Genomic DNA, 14,214 nt, shown 5'->3' with positions numbered 1-14,214 from the left:
ACTTGCCGAAAATCATTTACTTTTCTTTCTTTTCTTCGACTTGCCATCTACAAATCCAAAAAAACAAAATAAAAAAAACAAATAATTACAAGCAAAAATGGAGACAATGATCGAGAGAGAGAGAGAGAGTATGCTTGGGAGGTTTAGGGGTTCTCTTTGCCGTTCGTCGAGCAGAGGTCATGAGAGAGGTTTTTTGACAAGGAGAAAATGCTAACCGAGTATTTGCGATAACCTATTTATATGGGAGGGTAATTTGGTAATTTGGTAATTTAAAGTTTTAGGAACATTTATGTGCATATCATTTGCATAGTCTGTGCATATCCCAAAAATCCTATTTTAGTCTCAAGATATGGAAATGGCCCATTTCTGTCAATTTCTCTACATCATATTCCTACCGTATTTGCCGGCAATCATCCTAATAACATAAATATAAGCTCAAAACAAAGAGGGCAAAACTATATCACTGAATCCGACTAAGCAGTACGATCCAAAGCATATACATATTGTTGCTGATGAATGAACTAACTCTACCACTCTAAACGCGCAGGGCAGGGCGGAGCGTGGCGGGTAGCAAAAATCACCTTCAAAGACGAAGATGAGAGCCGCCTCCGCTTCTATATTGACGACCAAGAAAAACAAGGAAAAGAAAAAATAACAAGACAATTACAACAACAAAAGAGATGCTGTTAAATTAACTTTTCTATCCCACTGTGAGTCCTAATTTTCTGCATTTTGACGCAGATTCATAGTTTGCAAAAGGAAATGAAAACTGCCATGAACCAGACTTTCCTACAATGAAACTAATCAAAATACAACTCACCTGTATCTGTGTAGGTGAATTTGGTAACATAGTTTAATTACAATAAAACATGTGTCCGGTCTCGAGAAACTTCTCTTTCATTGCTCTTGCATGTTTCGAACTTCATTCAGGGACGATTCATCTGCATATATTGACAGTAAAATGAAATTTAATTCAAAAACTTGGTAAAGAAAATCAGACAAAGTTACAATCCAATTACCCTAAACCCTATCTACAATAATCAAAATTAGAACACAGAGAGAGAGATAGAGAGAGAGAGAGCGTAGGCATGTATGGCCTCATCATAATCATTAAACAAAAAAATAAATGCCAAACTAGACTGAACGCCAGATATATCCACAACTACTACAATGACAGTTCAAATATATATTAGAACAATCTACGAATACAGAATACATGTATTTGTTGGAGTGCAGTTGCAAAGAGAGGTTTTGGGCAGGGATGAACATAACTTGTGTTTAACAACAAGGGGGATTTCTCTAATGATAGTAAAGTAAATAAACTCATTAAGCAAGCATTCAGCCCATTTGCACAGGCGGACTTTCAATTGTCAGAATAATTACTGTCTTTTTGCTAAAAGCAAACATAAACTCAAGCCAAGATTATAAACTCACTACTTTAGCATTTCAAACCAAGCTAAATCAATAAATTCACTGTAAAAAAGAAAATATGCTATGTGAACTTTACCATCTTCGCAGCATTTCTTCCTTTTAGTGTCTTCATTGCTGCTTCTGCAAAAGCTTGTGCTGCTTCTGCATCAGCTTCAGCAGCCTCAGCTTCCCTGGCTGCCTCTTCGGCTTCAGCAATGGCAGCTTCTGCCTCTTTCACTGCTTGAGCAGCAGCTAAAGTAGCTTCCTTGGGGGTCATAGTCCTCATCTTCGCAAGCTCCAAATCAATTTGGGTTTTCATCAGGATGGTAGCCTCATCATTGTCAAATTTTGGAGACACCATATACCTTCCCTCAAAAGGAGACACCATTGGTCTTCCCTCAAAAGGAGATGCCATGCGTCTTCCCTCAAAAGCAGACGCCATCTGTCTTCCCTCAAAAGGATACGTTGAGGTATTTCTTCTTTTTTCAGATAACGCTGGAGTAGGTGCAATCCTGTATCTGCGTTTTACCTGTCAAAACAAAAACACAAACTAGTAAGATCAAACTCTAATCAACTCTAACCATATCCAATTCCAGGGTTAACATCCCTTGAGGAATATCAAATCATAAACTAGTGTCCTTTCTTTTTTTCACAAAGAAAATCCCAATTGAAGCACATGAACAAATCGGTATTGTAGACCAAGTAAATTATATATCCAAGTACCAGCAAGCATTAGATATCATAATATCCTCGATATTTATCCATCTAGCAAGAATCAAAATTAGATACAATGACATTGTTTTACACTCCATTCAAAATTTCCATCCAACTTACACCGATATCAATATATTCTTGATTTCATCAACATTTCCATACTTTTACGTAGTAAATATGTGCATCAATACCCATTATTTAAATAAAAAATAACCATATATAAAAACGTATTTAAAAGCAGAATATGGCATTGCATTTCCATTTTTTGTCCAATGATAAAAAACCAATGTGATCAAAGATTCTCAAGCCATAGCCAAACTCTCTTGAAGCTGTGATTCATAAATCATTTCTTAACACTTCCATTTACTTATGTAAAAGTTGGTTTAGTATAGTATGTTATCAGATAAGAAGATGTAGGTGGCTCACATACGATGATTTCAATAAACTTTTAATATGTGAGTAAATTAAAATTTTACAACAATTCAATCACCCATATCTTCACTGCATTAAAAGTTTGGGGAACAATAAGCCGTCAAAAGAATGTGGCTTTTTTTTGTTTATCTACCAAATCTAAGAAAAACTATAGGTAAAATTTTCAGTCAATCATTCTACTACCACGGAAAAATCAAAGCCCAACTCTGAGTTGTCAACATGCAAACATGTACCATGAAAGAAACAAGTAATAAACATAAAAGTAAACCAATCATATCAGAATCTGACAAATTAAGCCCCTGCTAAACCTATATCATGGGACCAGTACAGAAACACTGAGATCGGACAGAAATGCTTATCTTGAAGCCCTAAACCCTAATATAAAGGGGGAAAATCGAAGTGGGCAACAGAAGGATGCAGGGAAAAGAAAAATACCGACTTGAACCTCTGCATCCTTCACCACAAAGCAAGAGTACTGTGTTCTCTCTCGCCCTTTGTTTTTGGCCTTATCCCCAAAGCCAACAATGAAAACAAAAAAGGGAGGGATACTACTCGGTAAAAAGAGGAAAGGTGGACCGAGAAAAGCAGGAAAACCAAGGAGAGATAATATACCTGTTTAGATACCTACCTGTTGCCTTAAAAGGTAAAGTTCTTTTCAATTCAAGATGTCCAGATACCGATTTATTCAAATAAAGAAAAAGTTCGGGAAATTTATGGAAAATACAACGCAACTATTTTTATTGAATTTAGAGAGCATACAAGAAGAATAGACCTACACTTGTACAAATGGAGTGTTTAGCAGTCTGACCGGATTGGCTGAACGAAGGGAAAAGGCACTACATGGGCCATAGAAAAGTGCAATTTATCGTGTGATCAATCAGATCTCAAATGATTAAAATAGAGAAAATCTAGGATGAAAAAACCTGCAAGACTGTTTAAATTGTTGATCTTCTAAACCTCATTAATTAATTCTGGAAATTACCATGTACGGGAATTTCAATCAGAACAAGCATAAAGTTGCCAATCACCTATGAAAATTTCTTCCTTTCATGTGTAGAGTAAATTATTAAAATTATTCTTGTCATGTGGCACGTGTACCTCAAGCTGTAATGAAGATATGCTCCCACACCCAAAGTTTGATCTCCCTACACCTTTGGCCCCGTTATTATCAACCAGAACTTTCTAGTATGCAGCATATTCCCATATGATCCTTTTTTTTGGAGTACACATTCCAATATGATGACAAACCTCGGAAAACCTAACCTTTTTATACATGTGTACATCGTTTGATTATTTGCCGTACAACAATCAAAAACCACATTGCATTCAACAATTCTGACCCTTTAAGTCCAACTTACTTGTAAGTGTATAAAAATGACAACTCCATGCACATTAAGTAATCATTAATTGTTTGTTCCACAAAAACCACATAATCTAACACCAATAAAAAAAACCCATAAAAGCTATACATATAGGACAACGTTTTGAGATTATTAGACCACACTATATTTACCTTAATCAATTTACGGCTTGCTGTCAAGTATTTTAATTTCTCAGATAATAGCCTCTTGAAATCTTGAGGAGCCCAATATTCGTCCTACAAAATAAAATCTCTGAAAGTGAGCGGATTACACAATAATAGCAAGAAAATAATGCTAGCATATTACACAACTCGATAGCATAAACACACATATAGATGTCGCCTTACGTAGCATAATTATTGTTAAAATTATTGTAAATCTTATTCAGCTTATTCAGCAGTATTAACAAATTGAACTATAACCCATCTGAAGTATCTGATTTCGTATACTTAACCTTGGGAGGATATACAAGTGCATATCAGTGAACCCAGAGTAGATGTCATTTGTGCAGTGTTGCAAAATGTCAGTTTATTTTTGAAGTTTTAAGAGAGGGAGGGCTTTGCCTTGCAGTAGAGGCATTGTTTTCATAACCACTCTTCTTGACAAGGGTAGGCTATCATACACGGGGTTTACTTTACAACTTACGTTACGCTAGGAGATGAAACTGGACATTCAAAGTTAACGAGACTTGTGCAAGAACTCATTTCTCTTGGAAAAGGTGTATGGACTAAACACAGGTCCAACCACTCTTTAAACTATTTTTTTTTTCTTTTTAATTTCTTAAACTTTAATGAATTTGAAACCCAAGAGAGCAATTCATGACAATGTCAATAACAATGTCCACTTGTCTTGAACCATGATATGACTGAAGGCTATTTCATTACCAAATATTGCCAATCTCCAAGCTTATTAATCAGTGGATCCTTGGATTAAATTACATTCACACTTCACTACCTTTTGCATAATTCTTGAAAGCAAAAAAGGAGACAAAATATCCTCAAGGAATCCAAACAAAGAGTAATAGAGAAAGCAACGTGTAATATAAAATTTAAAGCTAAATATCCGCAACCAAAAAACTGATGTGTGTAATCAAGGATGTCTGAATATTATACAGAGCCTCCCTGCAAGGGGCAATGAAGAGAGGGTTCCACGTGCACCATCAGCTTAATATATATTCCTTTTTTTTTCTTTTTTTCTTTTTTTTTTTTTTGTGGCTGGCAATTGTTCTTATATTCCCAACCCTGATGCTTTCTAGAACAGCAGCGAGAAGCCCCATATAACCAAAATGCAATAAACTCCTTTATTTATTCACTATGAAAATATTAGCTGAGTGAGCACACTGAACTACATCACTAGCTCGTGATATTTTTCAACTTCATTATACATTTAGTAAATGGTTTGATATAATCAACCAATTTATGACCAGATACTAATGAAGTGGGATGTGCCATAGAAAATTGCAAATAACACATAGAGGCTACCTCTATATATGCAGCAATAGTCGTTTTATTAGATCCACCAGGCTCCTTCAACCTTGTTATAGCTTCCATGATAAGATTGTCCAGCCTACAAGCATTAACAACAACAAAGCATCGAAGTTACGGCAGAGTTTAAAATTTTGAAGTATGACAAGAAAAGAAAACTGAATAATACCTAGTAGCCTGATTTAAAACGAATAATAACTAACTTATAGTCAATAATTGTAAATGATAAAATAGCAGCAACACCTATGATAATTGCAAATAACAAAGACACCAAAAAAATTTCTCTTTAATATCATGAGCATTTCAGTGCTGGACAAAGGGAATGAAACATTTGTCAGTATGCCCCAATCTAATGTTATTGCTTAACTATAGAGATTATCTAATCAACTTGGGAAAAGAAGATATGAATTCAAAAAGATGACTGGTGTCCCTTTGCTTGTGTGCCCCTAACAAATTATATATGTCCATTACTATTGTTCAAACAACCAGTTCTCGATTGTTTTATAATATGTAATTGTTTGCCCAAGTTAAGGGATCACCATGTACTTGCAACTGTAAAGATCAAAGATCAGTCCAGTTCACAAGGAAAGAGAACAACCAGGTAAGTGTCTACAAATTATGGAATAAGAGCAAGCATCTCTCTAGTGAAATCGGACTGCTAAACAGGAGGCCATAATATACCTACTTCAACACACAAAATGCTCATGTATGTGTAAATGACAGTGATTTAACTCAAAGGAAGATTTTAGACACCCCATTTGATTTTGTATATCTTCTCAATTTAATCTGAACCCTAACACCTTTAAAAATGAAGTACCTAGTTGGACAATTGATTGATCCAACCTGCCTTCAGCCTATCACAATCCACTGTAAACTACAAATAAACAAATAAGCCATGCAACAAAGATTACTGGTCCCCAACATTTAGCATGTCAAATTATGAAAAATTTAGACAGAGAACTCAACTAGTGAACTTCTGAATCTTAATAAGTGTCACACACAAAATGAAGACACTAATATTGCACAACTAACCAATCTGAACCCTTCGAGATGTCGTGAATAACATTAACAAACAAATCAACCTGCTGAATTGCACAAGAGTTATTGGTCCTCAAAAACTGAATAGAATATATCAGATGGGCAATATTTAAATACGAGATTTGGCAATGACTTTTAAAAAACAGGAATTCGAAAAAGCCAAGAAATCTGTCTAACCTCACAATAGATTTTCTTGGACCAGAAATCTGCTGGGTCTCACTAGAAACTGAAATAAGCTTAGCATCCATCATTTCATCATCGCTTTGAACAGTAGTACTGAGAGGAATAGAGTTTTCATCCTGTTTAGAAATCGGAGGTATTCTTCTAAGTGCCGTCTTGGCTTTCTCTCGAGAGCCCCATCCACTTGCCATGACACTCATATTTCTCCACTTATCCTACCCACGACGATACAAAATAAAATAAAATACTCCATACGGACACAGACCAGCAAATAGTTTAAAAAATCTATTGAAGAATTGATAAAAGCATCGGTACACTTCATGTCCAACAAAATGAGTAGTACAACAAGTATATAGTGTTAAAAGAACCCTACCTTAAGATCTACATTTGAGCGAGTATACAGAACGCCACTAAATTCTGGATCTTTAAGTATGGTCCGCCATTTTCCTGCGCCATGTTTAATAACTCCAGCTTTAAGGGCTGATTCTTCTTCCGCCGTCCACTTCTGCTTAGGAGCACCCATAGGGGGTAACACAGAGGAACTCCGCCAGAGAATCAATCTGCAAAGCCTTGGTGAACTATATTAGAACCTACACCCGAGGACAAAAATCGACATAAGTAAACACATCAAAAATCGAAAAACAAACACCACCAAACGTTCAAAACTGGAAAGCAGTGTAAACGAACACCAGTAATTATTATTATTATTCAAACGCTAAAAGGCTAAAAGCATCCATAGCAAAATTCAACAGCCGAACGTGAAATTTCCATACCACACAAACACAACAAAACCTAAATTCCCAGCATTTATTCAAAAGGGAAACCCAATACAATTCAATTTCCCAATCAAATGTCACGAATTTTTTCAAATCACCTCGAAAACTCAAGAATTCAGACAATAAGAATCGAAATTACATGAAGCAATACGGAAAGTTACCAAAAATCGGCGTCTGATTCATCGAATTTTAATACGAATTCGATTGCCAAGTTTAAATTCAATTCGGTGGCCAGGGCTCTGAGATTTGATATGAATGCAGTTTAGAGGGTCCGGGGAAGGTGAAGTGGTTGGTCGCTGCTCTCTCGCGTCCACCTGGGATTTTTGCGGATCGACACGAAAATTCAGTTTCAGGCCTTGCTGGCCAAGAGTGACATGCAATTTCCGTTGTGCTCTGATATGGCAGTGACGTGTACTAAGGGCACGCATGTGGGGCTCCGGAGCTATTTATCTGTTACACGAAAATTAGGGCACACCATATTTTTCAAGTTGTGATCTTTTCTTTCTTTCTTTTTATTTTAAGTGGAGAAGGATGATTCGAACTTAAATATGTTGAAATATTATTAAAAAGTTGAACTAGTTCGAGATACGCTCTAATCTTGATACTTATATTATTGCGAGTTTAAAGTACGGATGTGATGTGTTAACTTATATGAGTCGTCAGATTATTATTTTGAAATTTCGTTAATTTAGTTAACTTTAAATTACAGTTTTAGCAACAACAATAAAGAAACGGTGCGAGCAAGGATAGCGGGCAAAAGGCGTGAATGGCAATTTTTTTCTTATATGCTTAGAATAATATATTATAAAATGAAACAACGAGGACAACGAGATTCAAGAATCATCACCATCACCATCATCTAATGGATCGAACTAGAACCTTTTCTTTAAAGAGCTATCCACGAATAAGTAAGTCTCAATCTTTCTTGTTCTTGTACTTGTTCATTTCTACACAATGTGTAAAAGTATTTTGAAAAATCATGAAACTTTTTTTTGTTTTTGCCAACGTTCAAATGTATTTGATAAAGAATTACAAATATGAAATCTTAACCATAAATTTCCAATTATAAAATTTATCTTTCATTTATTCCCAAGGTGTAAAAGCATTTTAAAAATTTATGAAACTTTTTTCGTTTTTGCCAACATTCAAACGTATTTGATAAAGAATTACAAATATGAAATCTTAACCATAAATTTCCAATTATAAGATTGAGGATAAAATCAAACGTCTTAGGTTAGAATCAAATCAATAGACACGGTTAATTGAATGACATTCAACTGATTTGAATCGATAAGGAATGTACAGATATTGAATCTTAATGATAAATTTCCAATTATAAGATATAAGGATAAACTCAATCATTTTAGGTTAGTGTCAAGTCATTTGACATGATTAATTTGAATGACATTCAGGGGAATTGAATTGATAAGAAATGTACAAAAGTTGAATCTTAATCATAAATTTCCAATTATAAATGCAAGGATAAACTCAAAATTTTAGGTTAGTGTCATGTCAGTTGACACGATTAATTTGAATGACATAAAAATGTACAAATATTGAATCTTCATCATAAAATTTCAATTATAAGATACAAGGATAAACTCAAACATCTTAAGTTCATGTCAAGTCAATTGACATGGTTAATTAATTTGAATGACATTCAACTGAATCAAACTGATAGGATGAAAACTAGGGCATCCAAAGTATCAATTTTTTTTTTTCCAGTTGAGGGGAGGAGGACGATTCGAACTTGGGAGTATTTAACTATCATTTGTGATCACTTGAGTCCCTCTTCCATCAATAGGAACCCCCATCCTTGACCACACACTCTAGCACAGCCTTTCTCACGTGAACATCCACAATGAATTTAGTGTGTTTTTGCAAAACTTATAGAAATCATAAGTCGTTTAGTTATTTAATTGTGACCTGATAAATAGACAAACATTGTGTTATTAATAAAAAGAAGAAATTTTCATAATAATAAATATAGTAACAAACAATTTTCGATTTAAGTGAATAATTCTTACAAGGATGACCTATGATTAATAATGACCTAAACAAAATATTATAGATTACAAGAAGTATTGTGGAGCATGCTCGAGCAAGTGGTTAATGTCGTATTAATTAAATTACTAATTAGCTTTTGAGCACTCCTGTGTTATTATTTTTATCTTTCATTTCTTCACAAGGTTTGAAAAGCATTTTGAAAAATTCAAGTATAATTTATGGGAGGCTACAATAGTTACATGTGTTTTTATACAATCATCATCTGACGGTTAATATATATACATATGAATATATGTATTTAATACAATCACCATCTGATAGCTGGGATGGTGATGGTATTAAATACATGTAAGTATTGTAGCAAAATCCATAATTTATAAGGTATGTACAAATATGGAAGCAAATACAATCTTAATCACAAATTTCCAATTATAAAATATGAGTATAAACTCAAACATTTTAAAAGTCATTTGGCTTGAGTAATTTGAATGACATTCAACTGAATCGAGTTAATAGGACGAGAATTAGTGCATCTCCAATTTTCAAAATTTCTTTCTTTTTTAACTAACGAGAGAAGGTGATTCGAATTTAGGACTTATTATTCATTTCTAAAACCCAAGCATCTATTTCAAGGTCTCAACTAACATTTTAAAATCCTCAAACAATCAACACCAATCCTAAAAGTATAAAATTTATTAATTAATATTTAGAATTATGATCAATGTACTAAAACACCTAATTCCAAGTTATTGTGTCAATAAAACCAATATTTAACAACCATCCTACTAAAATTCAATATCTGTTGCAGTCCTATTTGTTTAGAAATGTGATCGTGTAAATCGTATCATATCTCTTAGACTATATATTAACCTATTAGAGTTGTAATCCTATTGGGGTAAAGAATTTACCTTCCCTACTACTATAAATATTGACACAATGAGGTGGAATAACACACACCTCACAATTACATATCTCTTTCAATTCGAAAATCCAGGATTTGAATTGATGTCATTTCATTGAGTCCTCCTAAATTGCGTTGATTTATCCTAAAGATTTCATTTCAATTGGAATTTGGTTATTCACCATGTACGAGGATCCCCGCTAAGCATCCATGGTTGAATGGTTAAAGCATTGGCGAATTCGTAGGTTCATTTCATACTGGATGTGTGCCAATTGGACGTTTCAATAATTCTATTGGAATTGGCTCTGTATCAACGGAATATCATCATCCATACATAACGAATTGGTGTAGTATATTCATATCATAACATATGAACAGTAAAAACTAGCATTCTTATTAAGACTAGAACTCATAGGGAAGAAAATAAATTTATGGATGGAATCAAATATGCAGTATTTATAGACAAAAGTATTCAGTTATTGGGGAAAAATCAATATACTTCTAATGTCAAATCAGGATCAACTAGGATAGAAATAAAGCATTGGGTCGAACTCTTCTTTGGTGTAGATGTAATAGCTATGAATAGTCATCGACTTCTGAAAAAGGGTAGAAGAATGGGAACTCTTATGGGACATACAATGCATTATAGACGTATGATCATTACACTTTAACCGGGTTATTTTATTCCACCTCTTAGAAAGAAAAGAACTTAAATGAAAATACTTAATGGCATGGCGATACATTTATCCAAAACTTCTACCCCGAGCACATGCAATGGAGCCGTATCCGTAGACAGTCAAGTGAAATCTAATCCAAGAAATAATTTGATATATGGATAGCATCATTGTGGTAAAGGTCGTAATGTCAGAGGAATCATTACCACAAGGCATAGAGGAGGAGGTCATAAGTGTCTATATCGTAAAATCGATTTTCGCCGGAATGAAAAAGACATATATGGTAGAATCGTAACTATAGAATATGATGTGAAAATTAAGTTGACACACAAATTAAACCCTATTGATGACAATTGTAGTAAGGATGCAAGTAGGGATCGTTCTAGACCGGGAATTAACTAGGGGTGCTAATCAACACAAATAAGACTCAAAAACACTAAACTAGACTCTATAGACTCAAAACTAACTCAAAACACTCAAAACAGCAAATAACAATAAAAAAGACTCAATTCTAGACCTAAAAAGTGATTTGGACGAAAATAGAACTTCAAAAACTCAAAAGACTTAAAGAAAACACGTTTTGACTCTAAAAACAAGATTTAAAAGCAAGGGGGTTGATTTGGACGAATTTAACTTTTAAAACATAAACTTTGAAAACAAACTTTAACAAAAACGATTTTGATGAAATAGAATGGGGAAAGGCTAGCTAGAGGGTTCCTTCTCCACACATGAAACATATGCATACGACTCGATTTCCAATTACTCTTTCAACAAACCATGAATGACAATGCCCCAAATTAACTAGATTGCACCAATTAATTCTCAGATTTCACTAGATTCATTGAATTGAATGGAATACGCATTACAACCAAATTATTCTTATCAAGGACCCTAACTATGGAATACGCATGATAGAGACACATATCAAAGATCATTAAGTTCAATGGAAATCATAAGCATTGACGAGGCATTCATAACTATGGGATACGCATGTTACTCTTGCCAAGGATTTACTTAACACAATCGTGACTAGCGACTTTTACTACTTATGAATATAAGTTAATAACGATTAGGTGAAATTCCCTTATACTCTAGCATCAAATTCATGCATGCGAACTAAGTATGCATCCTTAATTAACACACAAGAACAAGTTATCAATCAAATAGATAAGTAAACCACATTCACGATTTATGAAATCATAATTGGAAGAAATCAAGTCATATAAAACATATGATCATGGCTTTGAATTCCCCTCTAACTATAAAGAAATTAGTTCCTCATGTTCGCAAATAAACAAAGATAAATAAATTTAACATTGACATAAAGATAGAAAACACCTAGAATCGCTCCAACAATCCAACGTCTTGAATGGCATGCACGGCTCCAAGAGTTCTTCCTTCTTCTCCTTGCAAATTCACGGCACAATGAGGGATGGTTGGGTGAATGATGTAGTGAAAATATGGTAGAGGATGGTGAGTGATATGTGCGGCAAGGGCTTGTATTTATAGGCTGAAAATCCCCACTCCTAGGTAGCCAAGGACAAGGTTTTAAAGGCCTAATCTGCATAGGATAATAACATACAATCCTATGAGGATAACAAGTCAAAAACCCAAAGGAATTGGGAGATAAGGTGCGGCACAAAAAGTGTGAAAAGATAAGGCTTCTAAAAAACCAAAATCCCAAGGGAAATAGGTCTAGGGTGCGGCACATAGCTAGGGTTCTAGAAAGAAATACAAGGCAGATTTTTAGGCTTCTAGAAAGGTTCCTAGGCGCCATCTTTGTAGGATCAGATTAGGTCTTCTAGAAATCTGATTTTAAGCATCCTAATCTAGTTAGAAACCCTCCTAAGTGGCTGAAATGTGGATAATTTAGGATTAGGATAATATAAGATAGGATAAGGTTTGTTTGGATAAGATAAGCTAAGATAAGGTTTGTTTAGATAAGATAAGCTAAGATAAGGTTATGGATGCGGTTTTGGATAAGATCCTTCTCTTGAGCTGATTCTTTGACTTTACTCTTCTTCTTCACATAGGAAACCTTGCTTGAGTAGGAAACTTCATTCGTCTAGGAATCCATCTTCAATTAGGACTCCTACATTGATTAGGAATCCTTCTTCATTTAGGAATCCTTCACTTTAAGCCATTTCCTACTTCAACTAGGAAACTTTGTATCTTCAATTCTTCAACTTTGAAACACCTTCCTAGCTTCATCAATTCCTTAAATTCGTCCATCCCTTGTGCTTCATGTGTATGAACTCCATTCTAGCCCAATTTTGCTCCAAAATGCTCCAAATTGCATCCTTTTGCTCACTTTGTCTCTAAAACCTGAAAACACATGAAAATAGCTTAAAAAGACTAACTTAACTAAGAAAACATAACATAAATGCATAAGAACTAGCTAACTAAGGTGCATAAATATGCTCCTATCAAATTCCCCCACACTTAGCTTTTGCTAGTCCTCGAGCAAAACAATGAAACAACACATAACCTAAACCTTCCAACAATCGCCTCAGGGATTTCCAATGGTACATGACACGCCAAAGATCACCACTCACATAGATTTTAGCCATCCCTACTCTTGAGCACATACTTAATCATAGTCATCACTTACTAGCTCACATTTAATCAATTAAAACAATGTTTTGAATGTAGTAACATGCCTTAGAGAATCCCTCAATTCCTCACTAGATATACACTCTTTTTTCACTTAGATTTTCTGACTACACACCCTACACTAGTTATATGTGAGAAGATTGATGTAAATATGAAAACTAATGCTCACATATGTTATGACAATAAAAGCATTTTCTGGAATTATGAATGTATGTATATGATCTCATGAATGGAATGCTACTACTTAGATGCGAGAACCAGGGATATCATATGCTCATACCAATTCCAAACTCCACATACTGAAACACATAACAATCAAGATAGAAGCAAAGGGTTGTAACGGGGTTAAGGTATTGGCTAACGAAGAAAGGGAAGGATAAACAAACATTCTTAAGGAATAATAAGCAAGTTATGAATTTGACACTTAGAATTCACTTTTGCATGCAAAAATCAATTGTTAAACCCAAGGGAAAGACTCATGCAACACTTAGGGTCTAATTCAACTTTTTGGACCCTTGCTTCAACAACCAACAACTTAGAGCTCATTTTATGCTCTTTCAACTCCTTTTCATACTTTTCACACTTTTTTCTTTTTTTTCTTTCTTTTTCTACGAATTTTCTTTC

The 14,214-nt window shown here is 34.4% G+C and overlaps 1 protein-coding gene across 3 annotated transcripts; it reads right to left on the bottom strand.

Moving 5' to 3' along the window:
• Positions 1-443: 443 nt before the first annotated feature.
• On the bottom strand, positions 444-7,817 carry LOC126587264 (telomere repeat-binding factor 1-like). 3 transcript variants are annotated; one of them, XM_050252304.1, is made up of 7 exons: positions 7,557-7,817; positions 6,993-7,188; positions 6,617-6,834; positions 5,399-5,483; positions 4,070-4,153; positions 1,508-1,939; positions 444-941 (listed from the first exon to the last, which is right to left on the bottom strand). In XM_050252304.1, the coding sequence occupies exons 2-7, from the start codon at positions 7,140-7,142 to the stop codon at positions 927-929; spliced, it is 984 nt and encodes a 327-aa protein (XP_050108261.1). In that variant the 5' UTR covers positions 7,143-7,188; positions 7,557-7,817; the 3' UTR covers positions 444-926. The 3 variants fall into 3 exon arrangements, with proteins under 3 accessions (XP_050108261.1, XP_050108260.1, XP_050108259.1); XM_050252303.1 differs by having other exon boundaries at positions 6,993-7,179; XM_050252302.1 differs by having other exon boundaries at positions 6,993-7,209; positions 7,557-7,816.
• Between the last annotated feature and the right edge of the window lie 6,397 nt (positions 7,818-14,214).

The sequence above is a fragment of the Malus sylvestris genome, chromosome 10 (genome assembly GCF_916048215.2).
Source record: "Malus sylvestris chromosome 10, drMalSylv7.2, whole genome shotgun sequence".
Taxonomy (NCBI): domain Eukaryota; kingdom Viridiplantae; phylum Streptophyta; class Magnoliopsida; order Rosales; family Rosaceae; genus Malus; species Malus sylvestris.
The sequence above is the reverse complement of the archived record's forward strand: the minus strand, read 5'-3'. Positions and strand labels throughout refer to the sequence as shown.